Genomic DNA, 23,786 nt, shown 5'->3' on the forward strand with positions numbered 1-23,786 from the left:
CCACATTCCTTCCTTTGAACAAAGCTTAAATCATGTTTAGAAGAGCTTAGGTTTTTTTTTCCTCATAAATTGAATAGAAAGCTGGGCGTGGTGGCGCATACCTGTAATCCCAGCACTCGGGAGGCTGAGGCAGGAGGATCGTTGCGAGTTTGAGACCAGCCTGAGCTACAAAGTGAGCTCAAGACCAGCCTGAACTACATAGCGAGACCCTGTCTCAAAAAGGCAAAAAAAGAAAAAGAAAAAAAAGAATAGATATTTACAAAATAATTATTCCTAGTCCCCATTCCATGACAACCACAACAAAAAGCCAGCACTAACAAAAACCAAGTCTAACGAGTAAGAAAACAGGTAAATAAAAGAAAACTATAACTTAGACTGGAGGGGATCTCTCTGCAGATAAATAAATGCCAAAGGCTAGGAGCACAGATTATGCTTGTAGACGGACGGAGTGATGCCCGTGTGGGTTGATGGGCCTTTCAGGTCTGTCTACTAAATTCCCGTGGCCTCATCCCAGAGGAAGAGGTGTGGCCGACATGACAGGACTGGCAGGTTTTATTGGTGGCACCTGGTGTCATCACAGGTAATCTTGTCTAAGCACTGCGTAAGTGGTGGCTGTTTGCAAACAAGAATAGAGCTTCCTCCTCTTCTTCCCCTACCTCCTCTAAATAAGTGCTGCAATCTGGTGACAGAATTTGGATCCTGAATTTTTTTTACAGCTGACCATTTAAACATACATTTGGGCTGCCTGCCCCAGTCACACACAGCTGTAACCCCAACATTTGGGGGGCTGAGGTAGGACGATGGCATGTTTGAGGCCAGCCTGGGCTACATAGTGAATTCTTTCTCAAAAGGAAAAAAACCTAGCCGGGCGTGGTGACATACTCCTGTAATCCCAGCACTTGGGAGGCTGAGGCAGGAGGTTCACTGTGAGCTTAAGACCAGCCTGGGCTACAAAGTGAGCTCAAGGCCAGCCTGAACTGCATAGTGAGACCCTGCCTCAAAAAGACAAAAAAGGAAAAAACCTTTAAAAGGTCTGGGAGGTAGCTGAGTGGTAGAGCGCTTAGTGGGTTTGATCACCAATATTGTAAAAACTAAGCAAGCAGATAAAAATTTACATTTGGGTAATTTGATCATCGTTGCTTATCCTTCCAGCTATTCCCTTGAGCAAGCTCAAGCATTTTACCCGTCGTTTCCATATCAACCAGTGATGGCTGAAGCTCCTCACCTGGCAGTCCCGGCGACAGAACAGCAGATGCCAGCAGAAGCCCCCGCCCCGGCTCCTGCCCAGGAACCTGTGAAAGGTAGATGCCGCTGCGGCGGTGTGGAACAGGGACACGGGGTTAACGGCCCGTGCAGGAACAGGTTCCGGGAAGAATGGCAGCCCTGCTTCAGCGCTTCCCCTTCGTACGCAGTTAGTGTGCACCAACCACGGCAAGGGTTCTGGGAAGGAAAGGCCCAACGCGACACAGGAGCCCGGGCATAGCAAGGAACAGGAAGAGAAGAGGCTGGACGGGCAGTTGGGGCTGGGTGTTGTCCTGTCCTGAAGGCAGCGGGGTGTGAGCAAGGGGATTATCGCCAGCCCTTCCCCCAGCCAATTACGGGGCACCACTGCAGTGAGTCCCCATCTCTTGCCCGCAGTTTGTTGCACAACGAGAAAGAAAAGGAGCAAGACGGATGGGCCTCTGGGATGATCAGTGTTCTCTGGGAACAAAGACCCCGAATTTCCAGCTGGCTGCTGTTTCATTAGCCAGGGGAGGTAGAGGGGTGCGGTGCTTTTCTAGGAACAGCAGGGAAGTGGTTGAAGGAGCAGTTTTAACCTCACAGAGGAAACAAATTAAGATCCGTCCCCACACTTGGGAACTAGTTCTCCCTCTGTCTTCAGCGGACCTCAACCTCGTCTGCCCTGTGAGCCTCATAGCCTCATTGACCTTCAAGATCTGGTGGTGGCTGAAGCTGGATGTGGTGGCGCATGCCTGTAATCCCAGCACTGGGGAGGCTGAGGAGGAGGGAGGCTGAGGCAGAAGGATCGTTGCAAGTTTGAGACCAGCCTGGGCTACAAAGTGAGCTCAAGGCCAGCCTGAACTGCATAGCGAGACCCTGTCTCAAAAAAAAAGACAAAAAAAAAAAAGACCTGATGGTGGAGAAGAAGCGAGATTTCCGCATTCCAAAACTGGCCCACAGTGCAGAGCAAGGAGGGCCTCACTCTGTCAGTGGGGCTGACTAGATCCACACATGTTCATGATCCCAACTCCTCAGAGGCTGAGGCAGGAGAATCCCAAGTTCAAGGCCAGCCTGGGAAACTTAGCAAGGCTGTGTCTCAGAATCAAAATGAAGGGCTGAGAGCCGGCATGGTGGCGCATTCCTATAATCCCAGCACTCCGGAGGCTGAGGCAGGAGGATCGTTGTGGGTTCAAGACCAGCATAGACTACAAAGTGAGCTCAAGGCCAGCCTGAACTGCATAGTGAGACCCTGTCTCAAAAAAAAAAGGGCTGAGCATGTAGCTCATGGCAAAGCACTTTCCCAACATGCGCAGGGCCCAGCGATCCGTGCCCACCACTGAGAACGAGTCTGGAAATACAGGGGACGCGTTGGGTGAAGAGGCAGGAAGGGCATGGGGGCAGGAGGCAGAGCAGAGAGGCTGGAGTGCGCGGGGTAGCGGAGGGTGAGGGAGCGGGGAGGAGAAGGCAGGAAGTACCTGCAGGCAGTTTCCTGGCCGAGGTTAGTGAGTTTCCTCTGGGCTCGAAAGAGCCAGGTGTCTGGGAGAAAGCGCGTCGGCCCGTTCTGTGCTTTGAGCAGCGCGCTGAGCCCGGGGCACTTTGTGAGGCAGAGGTTACCTAACACTAGCTGGAGGCTCAGGGTGTGGCCCCGGCCGGAGGCACTGAAGGCCCGGAGACAGGTGGCGGCTCGGTGGCAGAGCCTGTGGGGGGTGACATCATGCAGCAGAAGCCAGAGGAGCGCCCAAAGGCCCCTCCAGGGCTCTCACCCCACCCGCCAGCCTGAGGCCACTCCCTCACAGCTGCCTGGGGCCGGGCTTCCGACAGGCGGGCGCTGAGGGGGCAGACTCGGACCAGCTCGGGCCCTGGCAAACGCCGGCTCCTGTTGTGGGCAGCCCTGTGTCAGAACAGAAACGGAAGAGGAGCCCAGCGGATTTCCAGGAGGTGGGGTGCAGGGAAGGTAACAACTCCCTCCAGCGTGGCAGTGTTTCTGCGAGAAACGTGCCCACAGCTCGCTGTAGGGGTCCAGGAGCACCCCGAGTCCATCGTACTGCAGCTCTGGGCCTGAATCCAGGGAGCCGCAGGGCTCCCCAGCTATAAACTACAGCTGTCAGCCCCTTCCCAACGGGAGCAGCTGGAGTAGCGCGAGGCACTGGAGAAGGAGGACCGCGACCCGCCGTCTCAGTGGAGGACTCACAGTAGCAGTGTCTGGGCAGAGGACGGAGGCCAAGGAAGGAGGCTGCAGGGTGCAGCTTGGGCCCAGCATGGGGTGCGTACCTGTAACCCTAGCGCGCTGTTGCAAGCTGCGGGCTGTGTAGCAAGAACCCGTCACAGAGCAAGAATTGGGGTGAGAAAACCTGCTGGGTGACTTCAGGTCGGTGGATCGCAAGGTGATTCCACAGCCGGGCACGTTTGGCAGTGTCCGGAGACGCGGGGCTGGCGGGCACCCTGCCAGCTGGTGGGGAGAGACGGTGGTGCTGTTAGCATCGCGCACAGCTCAGCCCGGGGTGCCAGCGAGGTGCTGAGGGCAGACCCTGCTTCTGCCTGGGAAAGAGGCTTCCAGCCTGGAGGGTGCCCCTCAGCACTTCTGCTTCACCTCTTGGATGGTGGGCACTGCCCCAAAATCTCAAAGCGAGCTCAGCAGCCACTTCGGGTTTTCTGCTGCTGGGAAATTGAGTTAAAATCATCCTTTAATTACTTAGGTATTTACGTTTAGACTTGCTGTAAAATGGTGCATAAATACCGTGTGTCGAGCCGGGCATGGTGGCTCACGCCTGTAATCCTAGCACTCGAGCCGGCTGTGGTGGCGCACACCCAGCACTCGGGAGGCTGAGGCCTGAACTGCATAGTGAGACCCTGTCTCTAAAAGCACCCCCCAAAAAAATACCTCGTGTCCCTGAGGAAGCCGAGGTGACAGTAAGCTCGGAACATACGCTCATGTGGCAACATGAGTCCGGTCACGGGGGCAGGGGGCCCCTGAACAAACCTTCGTCAGGAGAAGGGGAGACGCTGCGGAGGACCCGTGTGGGAGAGGAGGGGTCTGCAGGATCACTTTCTTGGGAAAGCTGCAGGGGCCCCAGGTTCAGCTTCTCTGCAATACATTTTCAACGTCATTGTTTCAGGGACTCCAAGAGGAAGGAAGAGAAAAGCCAGAGTGTCAGAGCCCACGGCACCCATGGAAGCCAAGAAACCTGCTGAGTCCAAAAAATCCAGCAAGGCCACAAAGTCCAAGGAAAAGCAAGAAAAAATTACAGACACATTCAAGGTGAAAAGGAAAGTAGACCGTTTCAACGGCGTGTCCGAGGCAGAACTTCTGACCAAGACGCTCCCTGATATTTTGACCTTCAATCTGGACATCGTGATTGTAAGGATTTTTGTTGTCTTTTGATTTTATAAACAGTATTGGTGGGTCACCTTCACCTAAGTTCTCACAGTTAGCATTTTGCTAAGAAGAACCAATTCTGAGCCCCTGCTGGGGGCGTGGCGGAGCTCACAGGTGGGATTGAGCTGGGGTTCAGGTGCGGTCACGGGTGACCTTGGCCAAGCCTGAAGTTCTCTTGCCTTCTTGTGGCCTCTCTTTAGAAGGTACTGGCTACGTCGCTCGTGGACAGTTGGTGCGTGTGACGGCCCTTCCCGCCCCGCCCGGTGCTCTCTCCTAAGGACTGTTTCCTCACAGGGGCGCTGAGCGGGGTGCATATGCATGGCGTTCAGTGCAGTTGCCTACGAGCCTCATTGCGATTGTGTGGTGCCTCAGGTACCACGGAGTGACAGCTGAGGTTCTGAGCTGGCGTTGCTCGGTACCCGTGGGGACCAGGCTTGTGGCCAGGTGCTCCAGGCCCTCTCTTCCTGGCCAGTGAGGGTGGGACCTGTTTGTGAACTCAGCAAAGTGCTTAACTGAAAGGAAATCTCCTCTTGTGGAATACTTTTTTTTTTTTTTTTTTTTTGGACCAAAAGTAACACTAATTGATAGTGTTGACGGTGCTGAATTAAATTTGTTTTTTATCATCAGTTCAGTTCTGTTTGCTACTGTATTGAAATGCTAGAGCTTATGCCCTACTTTTTCAGACTGAAATGTATAATTATTTTGTTTTATAGATTGGCATAAATCCAGGCCTCATGGCTGCCTACAAAGGGCATCATTACCCTGGACCTGGAAACCATTTCTGTAAGTGGTGCATTTACTTTTAATTGAGCTATCTTAGCCAGGCATGGTAGTACACCCCTGAAATCCCAGCTACTCAGGAGGATAAGGCCGCAGTAAGTTTGAGGCCAGCCTGGCCAACTTGATGAGACCCTGTCAGACACACAGAAGAAAAAAAAAATGGTAGCTCAGCAGTGGAGAGCTCACCTAGGGTGTGTAAGGCCCTGGGTTCAATCCCCCACTACCTCCCATCTCTGTCTTTATTTTTTTGACCAGTTGTTTTATTTGTTTAAGTTTTGGTACTGGGGATTAAACTCAGGGCCTCAATGGGCAAGCACTTTTCCTTCTGAGCTGCACTCCTAGCCTTCTCTCTTCTTTTGAATTGTTTTCCGTGAATTTTACCACTTCGTAAAGCTAGTTTTTAAATAATTACATTCAGAGGTGGAAACAGCAGTATGTTGTGCTAGTGCAGACCAAATACTGACTTTTCCAGGTGTCTGCTGATCTTACATCCTGGGCGAGCGTTGGCGCCCCGACCCCTGGCAGTCAGGTCGCAGTGGTTAGGAAAGATCATGACTGGAGACACTGTGGGCTCTTCCTGCCAGCAGAAAACAGTAGCAAGGTCTCAGACTTCGGAGTGCTTTTGAAGCCAGCTGTGGTCCTCCTGGAAATAGAAGTTCTGCCAGGCATTTTCTTCCTGAACCTGCCTGGCAGAACAGCAGGCCCAGTAGGCTCTCAGAACGTGCTAGTAGATAGCCCGAGAGTAACGGGAAGAACATTTAGGGCAGCTGATCAGGATTTATTTTCAGAATTAACAATACAGCCGGGCATGGTGGCGCACGCCTATAATCCCAGCACTTGGGAGGCTGAGGCAGGAGGATCATTTTGAGGTCGAGGCCAACCTGGGCTACAAAGTGGTGAGCTCAAGGCCAGCCTGAACTGCATAGTGACACCCTGTCTCAAAAAGACAAAAAATAAATAAATAAGTAGAATTAACAATACACTATCTCCGTTAAAGGTTTCCTAGAGAAGTTTGAGCTTTTAATTTCTTCTGGCGTTAGGCCGGGCGTAGTGGCGCATGCCTGTAATCCCAGCACTCGGGAGGCTGAGGCAAGAGGATTATTGCAAGTTTGAGGCCAGCCTGGACTACAAAGTAAGCTCAACTGCACAGCAAGACCCTGCCTCAAAACGACCAAAAATAAAAAATAAAAAAATAAAATAATTTCTTCTGCTGTTGAGGCGCTGGAGTGCTTTGGTCTCTGTGTGGACCGGAGGTAGTGTGATGTCATCAGTTATCAGAAAGGAAGCCCGGTTCAGAGCTTCCTCCCGTGAGCAGCTGTAATTCCGAGAGCAGAGCACAGACTACTTCCTCGACGCTTTGACCTGCAGAGACAAACGGACCTCTCTCCCCAGGGAAGTGTTTGTTCATGTCGGGGCTGAGCGAGGTCCAGCTCAGCCACATGGACGACCACACCTTGCCTGGAAAGTATGGGATCGGCTTTACCAACATGGTGGAGAGGACGACGCCGGGCAGCAAGGACCTCTCCAGGTAACCAGCCCGCCGCTGTGTCCGTGTGCTGGAGCCGGTCACGCTGCACCAGTGTAACCGGGGCTGTTGCGTGGGTCGGCTTCCCGCTGGGCTCGGCACGTGTGATGGGGTCTTTTATTGAAAGCAGGCTGAGTTTAGCATATTATAAAGATTGTCATATTTATATATTTTTTACTACTTTTTAATTCAATTTTAGTAAAGAATTTCGTGAAGGAGGACGTATTCTAGTACAGAAATTACAGAAATATCAGCCACGCATAGCGGTGTTTAATGGAAAATGTAAGATTTACTTTAATTTTGTTTTTGTTTTGGTTTTTGGTTTTTTTTCCGGTACTGGGACTCGAACTCACGACCTTACACTTGCCAGGCAGTCGCTGTGCCGCTGAGCTAAATCCCCAGCCCCAAGGTTTACTTTTAAATTCTGTCTTTTTTCCATGCTGACATTAGGGCAATATAAATATGTTTGTATTTCATCTTAGGTATTTATGAAATTTTTAGTAAAGAAGTTTTTGGAGTAAGGGTTAAGAACCTGGAATTTGGGCTTCAACCACACAGGATTCCTGACACAGAAACTGTAAGTCCTTAAAATCGTGTTTGTAGAGCAGCTAAACGGAAATTTTTTTCTGTCTTTTTTAATTTGCTATATTCATCTCATTTTATGCTACTATAAATTAAACTACACTATATTTTATTAAACAATATCTATATATCAACTTTTAATAGCCAAAAATTAATTCAGATCCTGTTAGAGCTTTATTGGAAAGATAAACATCTGTCAGGTGTCGCGTAGGAGGCCGTCAGGAAACGAGCCAGTGCTTCGCAGCCCATCTCTGCAGCGTCTCCGGACACTTAGCGCCAGCATTGCTTCTTACGCTTTTAGGTTTTATTTACACCTTTAAAACCACCCAGTCCACGGCACACGTCATGTGCACGTCACCTGAAACGACACCTCTGGAACTGACCGTGCTGATTGCCCCAGGGGAGGGGACTGGGCAGCTGGGCACCAAGGGGAGTAGAGGACTTTACTGTACCCTCCTGTGCCCTTTCGTCCCTTCGGAATTTCGAGCAGTAAGTTTACTGCTGAGAAGGAAAGCCTACTGACAGACAAACGCCAGGGAAGAGGGCATTGTTTTTAGTTTATTGACTTCCTAAGTATATTATGTTTCTGACCTTAAGTACAACTGTTAGTGATTTTACACATCTGTGTAGTTACGTATCAAGTTATTAACCCAAGCAAACGTAACTTTTCTGATCTCAGTATTGAGTAGAACTGTGAGGTTTCTGAAACTGCAGTGTTACGGTTCCAGCTCTGTTACGTTATGCCATCGTCCAGCGCCAGATGTGCGCAGTTCCCCCGCGCCCAGGACAAGGTTCACTACTACATTAAGCTGAAGGACCTGCGGGACCAGCTCAAGGGCATCGAGCGGAACACGGACGTGCAGGAAGTGCGCTATACGTTTGACCTGCAGCTCGCCCAAGGTGCGTTCCTGCGACCCCCTTTACTCATGTCCTCGCCTGTGTGTTACAGAAAGCGTGTGCGGGGTAAAAGGCAGGAGAAAAGATCACTGTATTGCAGTCAGCGTGCACGAACTGTGATGGATGCTAGTCACGTACGCCCCCTTCACCTACGTTTTCACCTGCTCTGGGTCCTCCTGCCCACGATCGAGTGGGCCGGGTGTTTGCAATTCTAAGAACCCAGTGTGTGCTACACAGAGTTGATCGCATTGAAGGAAAAGAATGATGCGTGATTTCTGGATAAAGTTTTGACAGAGTCGCTGTGTGAAACCAGCCCTAACTTGTTTTTCTCCCTGTAGAGGATGCAAAGAAGATGGCTGTGAAGGAGGAGAAGTACGACCCGGGTTACGAAGCTGCCTACGGCGGGGTGTACAGCGAGAACCCAGGGGGCGCTGAGCCCTGCAGCCTCGCCTCCAACGGGCTGGGTATGACCGACCCCGCGCGCTCGTCCCTCGTCGGTGTGGGGACGGGCTGGGAGGACTGAGGCCAGCCAGTGCCGAGCACCGTGACTGGCTATTGCTTGCTGTGTGACCACACACGCTTCAGCGGGGTGCAGCGTGCGCTCCTGTAGTTTTAGCACTTGGGAGGGCTGGAGCCACAGGTGGGAGCCTACCCTCAGCAGCTTAGTGACCCTGTCTCAAAATTTTACAAAGGGCAAGGCATATAGCTCAGTGTGAAGGCCCTGGGTTTGGTCCTTAGTGCTACAAAACAAAACAGATCAGGGGCTGGGGATTTAGCTCAGTGGCACAGCCCCTGCCTGGCAAGCCCAAGGTCGTGAGTTTGATTCCCGGTACTGGAAAAAAAAACAAGAAAAAAAAAAAAGCAAATCTAAGCAAGCTCTTACGGCTCATTTTCTGTAAGTCACAGGGTCTCAGGCAGCCATGTTTCCCTTTCCTTCCTGAGTAACAGATGAGGGTTACCAGTGCTGTATCTTAGGTAGAACAGACATAGAATTTATTCCAGAAGCTTGACTAATATTTTCTTAGTAGCTCTCCTTCAGTGTACTCCTGAAGTCCCCCCAAAGCCCTGTCGGGTGATTTAGACCGCCTGTGTACAGCGAGCCCGTGCTCTTTCTCTGCAGCCGGCAGTGCCGAGTTCGGGGAGTCGGCGTTCGGTAGCATCCCGAATGGACAGTGGATGCCCCAGCCTTTCACGGACCAGACCCCGCCCTTGGCCGACCGTCCTGGACCGCAGGAGCTGCAGGAAGGGAGCCACGCCTGAGGACGGAGCTTCCATGCTGCCGGCTGCTGCAGTTCTAGTGCAGCTCTCGGGAAGGCCGCCTCGGTTCCTGACTGACGCCTATCAGTCGTGCTTACCCGAGTGATAACCCTGGCACGGCAGAGCCGTGTGACAGAATCAGCCCTATGGACCTGAGTAGTTGGGAAGGGAGAAATAGGGGCTTTTTTATGCGTTTTTGTATTTGAACTAGCTCTCATGCCAGCTTTTTATATGCTATATTTCCTTTATGAAGAATCCGATTTTCTTGTTGGAATCACTCCCGATCTGTAATTTTAAAATACAGCAGGCTGACTGAGCATGGTGGTGCATGCCTGTAATCCCAGCCACTTGGGAGGCTGAGGCAGGAGGATTGCCATGAGTTCAACACCAGCCTAGGCTACATAGTGAGACACCATGCAACAGTTTGAATATTTATACTTGATTCCTAACTGTGTACCCCTCACTAAGCTATTACCCTTGTGTGCCCAAGATGGGCATCTGGCCAGACGACACTGGGGAGAGGCAGGTGACCACGCCAGACAGATGAGCTCAGGCCTGCCAGCTCGTGTTCACGCTCAGGCCACTTCCCTTTGCCGTGGTGACGTCTGTGACAGTGGCTCAGAGTAGAAACACTGGCGTTGCCGTGGCCAGGCTAACGTGGCCCTGTGGACAGGGCCTGACCCTGTGTGCTAATTATTGGTCTAGTGGGCAGTATGTCCGCCGAGCTGGCGGCTTCCAGAGACACAGGAGACTGTGCTGCTTGTCTCTAGCTCCCAGGCGTGGATTTGCTGGGGAGGAACTGGATCTGTCAGCGCTCGTCTCCTCTGAGTTTACCCTGCTTGGCACGGAGCGTCATAGGAAAGGAACTTTCAGGCTGAGCCACCAGGTGCTGCAGGTGTTTGATAATCTTATTTAAACAGGTGCTTTGTGTACATGAGATGTACTAAATTAAACAGTAGATGTTTTCCTATTAGGTCGATGTAATGAGTCAATAATTTAGAAACTAGATGTGCATCCTTGCTGTTTGCTACTGTGAGCGCAGCGAACCTCACAGAAAGGTGCAATTCTGGACTTTTGTGAGTTTCTAACGCGTTTTCCATGGTGCTACGAACAGTCCAGCCCGCAGGCCGTGCGCACTCACTCTGACACTCCCAGGCCCTGACTGTGTGGCCAGGTGCGCGCCTTTGCGGCAGTGTGAGCGCCCTGAGGTTTCCCTGTCCCGCAGGAGGGCGTGTGGCCTGCGTTCTATTTATAAGAGGAACAAGTCCTTGCTGTAAATCTTACCCTGCTCTTTAGCTGTAGCCATGATGGATTGTATTTTTATTTGTGTGGGTCACGCAGTGTGGAAGTTGCTCGTGGTATTTAAATGATGCGCGGTGCTGCTGTGCACGCGGCGATCCCGGGGTGGAGCGGCTTGTGTCAGGGACCAGGAGGGGGGTGATGGTCTCCCCGGCCCGGTGCCGCTCGCTGCGTTCTGCCCTGGCCCTGCCGTAGGCTTCTCTTGGGCTGCCAGCCACTGACCAGCGTGGGGTTCGGGCTTCCCAAGCGTATGGGCACAATGGATTCATCCAACAGGACGGATGACTAGAAAATGTTGACATACCCTGTACATGACAGTATAGACTTTTCATTAAATGATATTGAAAGATTTTTAAATTCATTTGAAAGTCTGGTGATTTCTACCATAAAAATACTAAGAGTGATTATCCTTAAGTTACAGGCTTTTTGTGTATCAAAGCTTAATGGCGTTCTTTCCCCATTCAATCTTGACTGACGTTCACCTCCTGTGTAACATGGAGAGTAATGTATGTGTTATGAGGAAATCATAAAAATCCACGAGTATTTTATTTTTATAGACTTCCATGTTTTAAATGTAATAGTTTTGATAAAAGACAAGATTGGCAACCTTCGGGGCTGGGGATTTAGCTCAGCAGCACAGTGCCTGCCTGGCAAGCGCAAGGTCATGAGTTCGATTCCTGGTACTGGAAGGAAAAGAAAAAATTATACTTGGATGCAAAAAATATATTTAGAAATTTAAAAATTTATGGATGTAACTGTCGCTCAGTGCTAAGCAGATTGACTGCTGATCTAGGTGGGTTTTTTTCTTTCTAGCGTGTCCTGACTTCCACAGCTACCACTTGGACTGTATTTAAAGAAGTGCCTAGGCCCCGGGTAGAGCTGGCATGGTGGTTTTTGTTTCTGACGTGACACAGTGTATCAAAGGAGCATACAGATTAAAGGCAGTGCTCATTAAGAACAGCTACAAAGGGACAGTTCCACGTTTTTATACAAAACAGTTCCAAGGGGCCGCGGATTTAGCTGAGCGGCACAGCGCCTGCCTGGCAAGTGCAAGGTCGTGAGTTCGATTCCTGGTACCAGAAAAAAAACAAAACAAAAGAAAAACAAACAGTTCCAGCGGCGGGTTCTGTCAGCTGTTGTGACTGAGTTTGAATATCCCCGCAGGGTCTGGCACGAACCAGCTTTCCCACAAGTCGGCATGGACGCTGGGGAAACGCCAGGGCTTGTGCTGCCCGTCCCAGTGCAGTAGCTTCGCTTCCTGCAGGAAACGCTCCGAGTACCTGGCGTCGGGACTCCAGCCTACAGCGTGATGAGAAGAAAGCAATCGGCCTTAGAGAAGGAATTACAGAAACGTTCTAGGAGAAGTGGAATACAAGTTAATAAGAAAGTACTAAACCCAAGGGTGCACTGAAGATACCTTCATATTGCCACTACTTGGAATAACTTTAGAACGCGTTTCCTAGAGTATCTCAGGTCATGTGAGTATCAGTTTTCAAAAAATACCCTGCATGGTGCATTTCTTCCCATGAAGGGTAGTTGTTTGTCTTTCAGTAACTAGAGAGCCATTGGGCAGGGCAGGGGAGAGCCGGGGCGCTGTCAGTCGTGGCTGTGACACAGCGCTGGGAGCTGGTAGTGCGGTTGGAGGCAGAGGTGTGACGGCCGCTGCAGATGAGGAGCCAGTCGTTTGCGGCCAGAGTGACGAGATGAGAGTGACGTTGAGTCCACAGTGAGTCCCTGCAGCGCCAGTGCGCGTGGGAGGACTCTGCCTTGCGAAGTCTCCTGCGTGACTCCAGCTTTGGGCTGGGGGCTGCACAGAGCTGCTTCACAGCGGGCGCACGCCCATCATCCTGGCACTCGGGAGGCTGAGGCAGGAGGATCGCTGTGAGTTCGAGGCCAGCCTGGACTACATAGTGAGGTCAAAGCCAGCCTGAATTGCATAGTGAGACCCTGCCTCCAAAGAAAACGAATCACCTCAGATTTGGTGATAACTGCTGTTTCCGGCTAAGGATGTCTTATAAATTTTATATATATAATCTTGTTGTGGTGCTGGGGATTAAACCAAGAGCCCCCGAATGTGGTTTATAAATTCTTAAAATTCTGAGTCTACTTGTTTAGACCCATTAGTGCTAACACTGCTTTTGGCATCCAAAGAGCCCTGACACCAGATGGAATGGTTGCTGTGTAGGTTTGCAGACCACACCAACCACCCAGGCCTTACCCAGGGTGGGTCTTCTCTAGGGAGCCTGTGCCCGCTTCTCCCTGTCAGGAAGTTAAATGTCCCCCAAAGTGAAGCCCAGCTCTGCATTCCAAGACAGCAAGTGCTGACCTCACCAGCCTGAGCTTCACAGAGCCGTCCCTCCCCGACGTGCCCAGAGCGCCGACTCCGTGGCGTCTCACAGAACTGCTGCCCTGCCCAGGCCGGGCTTGAGCTCACAACCCTTCTGCCTCAGCCCCACACAGTGGGACGACGGGAGTGCGCCACCACGCGCCGCCCTGTGCTCTGTGCGTGTGCGCTCAGGCGGAAGGGCTCTGCTAGCGACGCACACAGAGTCCTCCAGGCGCTGCCGGCCTGCGTGCGTGCATGGCAGTAACACTCGGCTTCCCCTTGACACGCCTCAGCTTTGTCGGAACCCAGAACACTGGGCCAGGGAGATAGCGCAGTGGCACAGCACCCGCCTGGCAAGAGCAAGGTTCTGAGTTCGATTCCTGGTGCCAAGAAAACAACATTTCCCAGTTTCCTAGTGGCTCTGGCCCGGGCACACTGGACCCGGGTCTGTGGCCTCAGGTCAGAGAGCGTGGGCCCTCTGTGCCACCTCTGCTGGGCCACCTGCGCGCCCTCCCGGCTTCACTCCTTCCGTCAGCCTCGGCTCCCATGAGGGGGCGGGGTGGCGACGCCGACCACACGCCAGCCAAGGGGAAGCAGCAGCACAGTGGGGTGATGGCCCACGGCCTAGACCTGGGGGCCGCTCGGCGGCGAGCACCCTCGTGGCTTGCACAAGGCCTAAGGGGAAAGCAAAGCGCCAGGCTGCAGCCTGCGGCCTCCATGGGGGTGAAGCTGGCACCAGCCGCCCACACAGTGCCTCGACGCCGCTCTGGGCTCCGCCAGCTGCGGACAGCAGTGCGGGCTGTGCAAGGCCCGCCGCAGTCTCCGCCCGCTGCCCCACGCTCCCTGCCGGCCCTGCGGGGCTCACCCAGGTGCCGGATGTGCCACAGGGGGCTGATGGTGGAGTATCTCCCGTGGAACACGATGAGCATGGGTGAGGTAGCCACGCCGCCTCCCAGGGAGCTGCTGTACAGGTTTTCCCTGCAAAGAAGAGACGGTCGGCCTGGGGCATCCACAGCCTCACAGAAAGCAGGCACTGGTGGGGCGCTTTACAGAGACCCGAGACATTCTTTGTACAGTTGGACTCGGGCTTTTCGTTTTTTCCAAAATGCTTATGTTGAAAATTGTCAAGCCAGGTGTGATGGCACACACCTGTAATCCCAGCACTCAGGAGGCTGAGGCAGGAGGACTGCCTCCAGCTCACAGCCAACCTGAACTACACAGTGAGGTCCTGTCTCACAAAATCAAACAAACAAAAAATTGTTGAACTGTGGACTCCCATAGACACCTCTGGGATTCACAGTGTTCATATCTTGCTGCTTTTAACTCTCGGGCTTTTTTCTGCAGCAGACATGAAAGATCAAATTCTGACCCTGGGGGCTGGGAATTTAGTCTGCAGCACAGCGCCTGCCTGGCAAGCACAAGATCGTGAGTTCAATTCCTGATACCGGAAAAAAAAAAATTCTGACCCTGCATTAACCTTACAATTCAAGGTTATGATGGTATTAAAATACCCAGATAGGAAATACAGTGGCACAACAGCCACTGTTTGACAGTTGTGTTCTATTTTCTTTAAAACACTTACAATGAAAAATTATAAATTAAAAAAAAAGCCAACCTTTGGCGAGGTATGGTGGCCTATGCCTGTAATCCCAGCACTCAGGAGGCTGAGGCCGGAGGATCAGCACAAGTTTGAGGCCAGCCTGGGCTACATAGTGAATTCAAGGCCAGTCTAGACCTTACAGGGAGACCATGTCTCCAAAAAAACAAAAATTGTGCCAGGGATCTAGCTTAGCAGTACAGCACCTGCCTGACAAGTGCAAGGTCCTGAGTTCAATTCCTGGTCCCCCCCAAAAAAAATTTAGACATCAAAAAACCAAAAAACATCTAACTCTAAAAAGCCTTTTTGACTTTATAAAATAGTCCTTAAAACCAAATTTTTATGGGAAGATTCTCACTGAAAAAGGTACGTTCCTGAACAACTTCGGAAGAGGTGCAGGGACGCCTGGACCCGGGGAGTCCACCTTTCTGTGCCCCGTCACTGGCAGAGCACATCTCACTTCCGCCCTTTCCCTCATGCTCGGGGTCTCAAGAGCCTGCCCTCGCGGTCGAAGTGTCTGTAAGCCCCAACCGGCAGAGAAAGGGCCCGCAGGCGGCAGGCGCGTACTGCACGTTCCTCTGCATCCACTTCTCCAGCTGCTTGGTGATGCGCTGGTGCCGCCACTCCGTCATGTTGGCCACGATCACGCCGGGGTTGAAGGAGCAGGTGCTGGGGCTGATGCCCAGGTCTTTGATGCTCTTCTTCCGGTAGTCCAGGTAGCCCATGTACGTGTTCTGCGAGGGAATGGGGGTCATTTGTTTCTAAAAAAGGATTTTTTACAATTTTGAGACGTCTCCCTATGCAGTTCAGGCTGGGCTTGAACTCACTCTGTAGCCCAGGCTGGCCTTGAACTTGTAGCAATCCTCCTGCCTCAGCCTCCCAAGTGCTGGGATTATAGGTATGCAAAGCTTTTTTTTTTTTTTTTTTTGCTAGCATTACATATAGCTTGAAATTTCCTTATTTATAGCAGGGTAAAGAGATCTTTGTTCTTGAACAAAATTAGTATTTTCCTCCACTAAGAGGAAAAATAAAAGCTGGGTATAGCTTTGCACACCTGTAATCCCAGCACTCTACGAGGCTGAGGCAGGAGGATCACAGGTTTGAGAGCCCAGCTTGGGCAGTTTAGCAGGACCCTCTCTCAGAAACAGAAGGGAGTGGATAGCACCCCTGGTCAGGGAGTCTTTTTTCACAGCAGACGCATCTAGCGTCGAGGTGGTGATAAGCAGCCTCTCAGCTGTGTCTCCGGGTCGCCTGCGCATGCTGGGGCCGTGGCCAGCCCGTTATTTCATGTCAGCTCATGGTAGCGTGCAGAGCTGTGTTTCAGAGGAGAGTGGGACTCGCCCGGGCTGAGGCGGGAGGACAGGGACCAAAGGACGGAATGGCTCTTGGCGCGGGCAGGAGGAGAAGGGAGGACCGCGGTGCCCACCTGCAGCCCCACCAGCCTGCTGAGGTCCTGAGCTGCGGGCAAGTCGCAGTCACCTGAGAAAGCTGCTGCGTGGCCCAGGGCCAAGGTGGTATCGTACAGCTCCTGGATGTCACCTGGACAGGAGACGCCCACAGTTCAATGTTAGCACACACGTTTTTTTGGGGGGGGCGGTGGGGGTTTTTTGGTACCAGGAATCGAACTCATGACTTTCGCTTGCCAGGCAGGCACTTATACACTGAGCTGTATCCTCGGCCCCGGCACACGTTTTAGAGGTACAGCCTTGGAGCTTAACAGTTCCTGACCTTGCTGGGGGGCGGGGTAGGCCCTGGTGTCAGGCAGCTTGGCAATTTGCTTAATGAGAGCTTTGTGCTAGCCGGGCTGGTGGTGCACACCTATACACCCAGCAGTCCAGAAGCTGAGGCAGGAAGATCACTGTGAGTTTGAGGCCAGCCCGGGCTACATAATCAGACGCTGTCCAAAAATCACCCAAATTTAGGTCACTAAGAATATCATAGGGGGAACTATTTCTTCACTTTTTGTTTTTGTTTTGGGGGGTTGTTTTGGTTTTTTTTGGTTTTGTTTTTGAGACAGGGTCTCGATATGTAGCCCAGGCTGGCCTCAAACTTGCAGCACTCCTGGGATGACAGGCGTGTGCCACCACACCCAGCTGTTTCGTTGGGTTTTTGAGACAGGCTCTTGCTATGTAATGCAGGCTGGCCTTAAACTCATCATGTATCTCAGTGTAGCCTTGAATTCTCAGCAATCCTCCTGCCTCCCAAGTGCTGAGATTGTAGGTGTGCACCACCATGCCCAGCTCTCTGCACATTTTAGGGTTCTAAGGGACCGGCTGCCGCCCTAGTTACTGCAGACTCGATCATCAGAAGGTGGCCATCCCAAAGCAGCTGGACCGACCGGGAGACTTTCAACCCTGCTTTCCAAGCAGGCCCACATTTCTAACTGGGCTGTGCTCACTACTGTCCTAAGCACTTGGGGTCAGCGGGCTCCGCAGAGAGTGGACGCTGCCCCTGTCCGCGTGCCCCTGGCCGAGGCCAGTGTACCTTGCACAATGACATCATCATCCAAGTAGATGACCTTCTCATGCTGGTGGATAAGCAGCGGGAGGTAAAATCGAACAAAGTTCAGCTGTTAAACAAGAAGACGTGAGTCAGGGGGAGCCAGAGGCTCCAGGTCTCCTGCGGGGATGGGGCGTCGGCGCTGACCACGGCCACGGCTCCACGCCACGTCCGGAGGGGGCCTCACTGGCAGGTCCTGCGGGGCTGGGCTTGGCGCCCTGCTGTGTCCCACCCCCACCTCCCCTCCAATGCCGCGGGGTCTGGAGGGTCCCTGTCCCCTGGTTCCTGGCCCATCTTAGGGCACAGCTTGCCTGTCTCCCCCGCGGTGGGTCACGGTGAGAACGCCACCAAGTCAGCCCCACGCACGCCTCTGTGCTCGGCCCCATCCCAGCAACCGCCCGAACAAGGTGGGGAGCGGGAGCTGGCGAGGGTTCTCAGTTTCATTGGCGACAGCACCATGTCATGGCTCCCATTCGCTCCTACCTGACAACAAATACCTGCAGTCGGGAATAACGGAGCACAGACGGGAGCGGAGCGCAGGGTGCAGGCGCTGAGCGCACAGCGGCCGAGGGCTGGGGATGTTCTCCCGGCCGCAATCTGGCCTCTCAGACCCGGACACGCACACAGAACCGCGGCCTGCTTTTTTGTTTTTTTTTGAGACAGGGTCTGGCCTTGTAATTCAGGCTGGCCTTGAACTCGCTCTGTATGGACTGTCCCAGCGTCCGTGACCCCTACTCACAGGCTGGAGCAATTCAGGCCTCGACGCGTCCGGTCTGATCTTTCCCTCGAGGACTGTAGGGTTGAATTCCACGATTTTAAAGTTAATTTCCCTCAGTTTGGAATGTTCGATCCACTTCCTAAAGAGACAGTGAAAACACACTCAGATCTCCATTTGCCTCCTGCCCCAGGGCCAATCTGTTGCTGCTTAGACTCAAAAGGAAAATGTGTATAAACTCAGTAGAGTTTAGTTTGTGAGTCCTTCTGATTTTTCCCTTCTGATTTTTCTCAACCATCTGGTCTGGCTTCAAATTTTTCTTCCCTGCCACCCCACCTCCCCATTACATAACTTTCTGCAAAGGAAATAAGGCAAAACAGTAACCAAATATCTCCTCAGATCCAAATAGTCTCCCCAGGAAACGAAGACCAAAAAAAGAATGTTCCTTTTTCTTTATAAAGCAGCATGTACAGCTGCCAGATCTTTCTTCCATATGGTGGCAGCTCTGAAATGTTACGAAGTGGGACATTCTGAACCTTCTGCTTTGGTCATTTTTACTCTGCTGTGGATTTTTTGTTTGCTGGGTTTGGTTTGGTTTGGTTTTTACAATACTGGGGACTCACTGTGTACCCCTGGCTGGCCTCAAACTCATCATTGTCCTGCCTCAGCCTGCTCAGTAGCTGGGATTACAGGCATGCACCATCACACCCAGCCATTTTCTCAATTTTATTTTATTTTATTTTATTTTTTATTTATTTGGGGGGGTACCGGGAATTGAACTCAGGACCTTGTGCATGCCAGGCAGGCACTTGTACTGCTGAGGTATATCCCCGGCCATTTTCTCAGTTTTAAAGAACCACTTTTACCCAGTTCATAAGGACACTGTTGGTGGACACAATCTCAAAGCAAAATTTCCAATTATTAAAGCCACATGTGGTAGCGTTTGTATCTTAAGAAAAGAAGGCAGGTACTATAGCTCGGTGGTGGAGTGCTTGCTTAGCGTATGTGAGCTCCTGGGTTTTATCCCTGGCACTTCAAAAAAACAAAAAACCTGAAAAAACAACTTAGATCTGCAAAATTTGAACCTTAAAAATCAGTCATATCAGTAAGAAAAAAAACAGTGCCAGGTGTGGTGGCACACACTTGTAATCCCAGCACTCGGGAAGCTGAGGCAGGAGGATTGTTGCAGGTTCAAGACCAGCCTGGGCTACAAAGTGAGCTCAAGGCCAGCCTGAACTGCATAGTGAGACCCTGTCTCAAAAAAACAAAAATTAATTAATTAATTAATTAATTAATTTAGAAAACAGCCAACCTAGTGGAAAAATAGGCAAGAGAACTGAACACATATTTCCAAATGACCGAGAAGTGGGTATGCAACTGTGTCAGAAGTAAGGAGCTGAAAGTTAAACCCATGGGATTCGGTGAGAAAGGACTGACAATACCAAGTGTCGGTGAGGATACAGGGTTGCATGAACACATTCACTCTGTGAGGAACACAATTTTCTTTTTCTGTTCACTTCAATAACAGTTTTTAAAATATGGAAAGGGGGGTGTGGGCTGCATAGCCAAGAACTGGGAACCTGCATTTTGTTAGTGGACCATTTATATTTTTCCTTCTAGGTTTTTTGTTTTTTGTTTTGTCTTTTTGAGACATGGTTTTGCTATGCAGTTCAGGCTGGCCTTGAACTCACTTTGTAGCCTAGGCTCATCTTGAACATGCAATGATCCTCCTGCCTCAGCCTCCTGAGTGCTGGGATTACAGGCGTGTATCACCACGCCGGGCTTGATTTTTCCTTATGAACTACCATAAGGTTCTTTTTTTTTTCCAGGGTTGGGCATCAAACCCAGGGCCTCACTGTATATTCATCTTTTTTCTACTAGGCTTGTATTTCTTTCATTCTTTCCTTCTGTTTTTCTTTCTTTCTTTCTTTCTTTTTTTTTTTGAGACAGCGTCTCACACTGTAGTGCAGCCTGGTCTTGAACTCACTCTGTAGCCCAGGCTGGCCTTGGACTCCTGGTGATCCTCCTGCCTCAGCCTCCCAAGTGCTGGGATTATAAGCATGCTCTACCACACCGGGCAGACTTGTATTTTTTAAACAATTCTTTATTTTTAATTTTGTTGACTAATCAGAGGTCTACATTTCAAAACTTAAAATTAAGGAAAAAATAAGTCAACACTTATAATAATAATCATACTCAGGATTTAAAACTTGGAAGTTGTGTTTTTATAATGCTTTTTGGAGAATAGCTTATTTTGAATAGTAATTATTTTTCTGTAAGACATGTTGAGAATATTTTCTCCTAATTGTGGCATGACTAATTTCACTAGTGGGCTTTCATTATTTAAAAGTTTTCATGTTACACAGCTGGATCTGTCAGTTTTTTCTTATTATTTCTGGGCCCAGGGAGGTGCTCTTGACATAAGATTATAGTCATCTCGCATTTGTATAATATACTTACATTTTGGTTTTCTGTTTATTTCTACATAATCTAACTCAAATTTAACTTTTTTTTTTTTGAGACAGGGTCTTGCTATGTAGTGCAGACCTTAAACTCACTATGTGGCCCAAGCTGGTCTTGAACTTGCAGCATTCCTCCTGCCACAGCCTCCCGAGTGCTGGGATTACAGTCATGCGCCACCATAGCTGGCTACGAATTTAACTTTTAGTATGGATTGTGATAGTGAAACTCAGCTCAAAATTATAAGTTTGCAGTTCAAAAATGGTATTATAGTAGCAGGGTATGGTGGTGCCTCACAGCTGCTTGAGAGACTGAGACAGGAGGATCCCAGCCTGGGCAACTTGGCAAGACTGTCTCAAAGTAAAGTAAAAAGGCTTGGGGATGTAGCTCAATGGTACAGGTTATGATTAGTATGTGCAAGGCCATGGGTTCAAAACCCAGCATCAATAAATAAATAAATAAATAGAGAATTACATATATAATTACTCAAAGCCATATTAAAATCATTAAGTTACGCTAGTATTCTCTCAGGTTAAGAAAAGAAAGTGGAGAACAGAGAACCCTTTCCTAGACTTGCATAAGGGCTGGGTCCTTCAGCTTGCTAAACAGTTCACTTCTCCAGGGTGGCACACGCCCAGCAGACGAATGCAGCTTGGCTGACCTGTCCTGAGTGAGCAACACATTCGCCAGGCCACCAGCTCATCCTCAGGACAGTCCCTGTTAATTCCTACACACTCATCCATCCAAAGAGGAAGGGAATCACCAGAGAAAGGAAGGGGAGATTAAAAGAGCAGAAAGCTCAAAGATGCCGAGCGCACGACCGTATTCGAGGCAGAGTGTTCCGGAGTCCGACCACATAGAACATGATGTTGGCATCTGTGTTGCTGTAGATGCTGTTGATGGCAGCCATGGTGGCACCCATCCTCCCGGCTGCAGCACAGATCACCACGGGGATCTCATCTTCCGCGTCCTCAGGGGGCTCTGAGTCCTCATCTGCAAACAGCAAGACCAGTGTCTTGGGACAGGAAGGGACTTCACAGCACAGCAGTTTAACTCGCCTTCCACAGTCCTGAGTGAAGTCAGCAGCTGACCTTGCTCAGCAGCATCCAGCCTGTCCGCCTTCCCTTAGGAAAGAAGGGGCACACTGCAGCCAGCACAGAGCCAACCACTACGCCTGTTCTCCCAGACTCCCTTGCAGCTACGTGAGGTGCAGTCTGGCAAATAGCATGTTAGTTCAAGTAATGTCTGCAGCTACTGGATCTGCCCTTCGAAAGAATGCTTGCTCTCCCCAGAAGGAATTTCGATCTGGATGACTGCAGAATTGCCACATCAGATTTTCACTTGAAAGAGCAATTAAACTTCTAAATCCCAATTATTTTCGAGCTCTCTTACAAGACCCAATCTAATAGACACACACACACACACACACACACACACACACACACTTGAGAAATATATGAAGAACTAAAAGTCTCATTGGTTCAGCTGTTCTTAACTCTTCCTTGAACCAGAGTAGTTGTCATCGTACCTATGTTTTTATGAAACATGCTACTTGTGATTTTGTGATTTTCTTTCCTCTACACTCTTTAGTGAAGCTGCTCAAACACTGACAGCAAGAGAAAGATGAATGAAAAGGCAAATGCAAGATGGGTAACAGACTTATTCTTCTCAGCATTTAATTAAATTAAATATTAATTAAATACCAATGCCAAAACACCATAACAGCATCCAGGTGTGGAGAATAATAATTATCCATATGTAGAATATCCACCATCAAATGGCACTTGATTTTTACTTAAAACTTAAAATTCAGTCTCTCTTTACAGATACCTTTTTTTTTTTTTTCCAAAACCTCCATCACTCAGGCCCAAGGTAGTTCTACCTGGTGTTTAATTCAACAAGCACTAATGGAAACTCACAACCAGGCACTATGATTTATGCTCTTACACATGCTGCCCTCTCTCTGTAGCCTTTTCACCAGCTTGGAAACATCTGCAGTCTCCAGCACTAGCATAATTTTGCTTTCATGATCTATTTCCTGACATGAGAGAAGGTTCCTAATACTACACTACTGGGGGAAAAGAATATAAAATTCTCTTTAGTGTTTGATCCCAATGTAATATTAACACTTGCTAATGGTCCCATGTCTACTTATGCAATTATTTGTAATTTTAATTTTGTTTGTTCTTTTACATTTTCCAAATTCTCTAAAGTAATCATGATCTTTTTTTCTGAGACAACATCTCACTATGTAACCCAAGCTGGCCTCGAGCTTGTGACGCTCCCCCTGCCTCAGCCTCCTGAGTGCTGAGATTACAGGCATATGCCACCATGCCTGACCCATGATTTTTTTTTTTTTTTTTTTTTGAGACACGGTCTCACTATGCAGTTCAGGCTGGCCTTGAACTCACTTTGTAGCCCAGGCTGGCCTCGAACTTGCAACAATCCTCATGCCTCAGCCTCCCAAAAATGTTTTTTTAAGGACTGTTCCTTTTGGAGTGAGTTGTCCTTCCGATAAGTTACCTGAAGGTGGGGACGTACTCTCTCTTGAACACAGTGTGACTATGCTTCTTGCTGTGCAAGTTTTCCAGGGTTTTCCTGGAACATGAAGCCCCTTGAGATGCAGCCCCCACTCCCTCCTGCGTCCTCGCCTGCTCCTAGTCCAGCCACGGCAGACTGCTGCGGTCCCTGGGCCCTGGACCCAGTGCTCTCCACAATGCTGTCCTGGCGTGGGGACTGCTCTTCCACACTCTCCTGCCGAGCTGACTCTTACACAGCAGGACAAACCAGCTCCTCTGCCAAGCCGCCAACATCTCCCGACACAAATCAGGGCACTGTCTCGTCCACGCCAGCTCAGCCCTGCTCGCAGGTGGATTTATCAGCTGGACTGTGTGTCTTTCCCTCCGACCACGCAGGAGCTCTACCAGGCAGAGGCGGCATCTTGTTCGTCTCTGCACCCTCTGCACTCTGCAGACATTCTGGGTGGAGAGATGGCTGGGTGAGTTTGCCAGGGTTTGCCACGTGGCATCTGAAGAGCTTATTTATATACGTCCGCCTCCTCACAGGACTGTGAGCTCGTGCTGTTCTCCCCGCTGAGCCCGGTACTTGGAAATGCTTAGGGAAAGTCTGCTGAAGAGAGCCGAGTGGATGGGGCCGCCCCAGAGAGCTGGCCTGTGGAAGCTTTGCGTGCTGGCCTGAGGGCAAAGAGAGCGGAGCTGAAAAGCAGGGGCAGAGCCTGGATCCCAGGGGCAC

General features: G+C 50.5%; 2 protein-coding genes across 9 annotated transcripts in view; one reads left to right on the forward strand and one right to left on the reverse strand.

The window, feature by feature from the left end:
* Positions 1–11,298, forward strand: part of Tdg (thymine DNA glycosylase) — an 18,452-nt gene extending 7,154 nt beyond the window's left edge. Inside the window, exons 2-10 of the mRNA XM_005374580.2 lie at positions 1,153–1,301; positions 4,338–4,579; positions 5,311–5,380; positions 6,770–6,905; positions 7,102–7,184; positions 7,385–7,479; positions 8,213–8,384; positions 8,720–8,845; positions 9,502–11,298. Coding sequence (XP_005374637.1) covers positions 1,153–1,301; positions 4,338–4,579; positions 5,311–5,380; positions 6,770–6,905; positions 7,102–7,184; positions 7,385–7,479; positions 8,213–8,384; positions 8,720–8,845; positions 9,502–9,641 — 1,213 coding nt within the window. The 3' untranslated portion in view covers positions 9,642–11,298. The remainder of the gene's footprint in view (positions 1–1,152; positions 1,302–4,337; positions 4,580–5,310; positions 5,381–6,769; positions 6,906–7,101; positions 7,185–7,384; positions 7,480–8,212; positions 8,385–8,719; positions 8,846–9,501) is intronic.
* Positions 11,299–11,461: 163 nt separating this feature from the next.
* Positions 11,462–23,786, reverse strand: part of Glt8d2 (glycosyltransferase 8 domain containing 2) — a 28,082-nt gene continuing 15,757 nt past the window's right edge. For 2 of the 8 annotated variants that reach the window (XM_013518856.1, XM_013518849.1), the window contains exons 4-10: positions 21,356–21,527; positions 18,099–18,216; positions 17,345–17,429; positions 16,287–16,399; positions 15,361–15,594; positions 14,129–14,241; positions 11,462–12,236 (exon numbers count right to left, since the gene is read on the reverse strand). In XM_013518856.1, the coding sequence (XP_013374310.1) occupies positions 11,954–12,236; positions 14,129–14,241; positions 15,361–15,594; positions 16,287–16,399; positions 17,345–17,429; positions 18,099–18,216; positions 21,356–21,527 (1,118 nt within the window). In that variant the 3' untranslated portion in view covers positions 11,462–11,953. Of the gene's footprint in view, positions 12,237–14,128; positions 14,242–15,360; positions 15,595–16,286; positions 16,400–17,344; positions 17,430–18,098; positions 18,217–21,297; positions 21,528–23,786 lie in introns of those variants that run through there. The other 6 variants (XM_013518864.1, XM_013518860.1, XM_005374581.2 and 3 more) reach the window with 6 other exon arrangements.

Source organism: Chinchilla lanigera, unplaced genomic scaffold (genome assembly GCF_000276665.1).
Source record: "Chinchilla lanigera isolate Chin_1 unplaced genomic scaffold, ChiLan1.0 scaffold00004, whole genome shotgun sequence".
Lineage (NCBI taxonomy): Eukaryota > Metazoa > Chordata > Mammalia > Rodentia > Chinchillidae > Chinchilla > Chinchilla lanigera.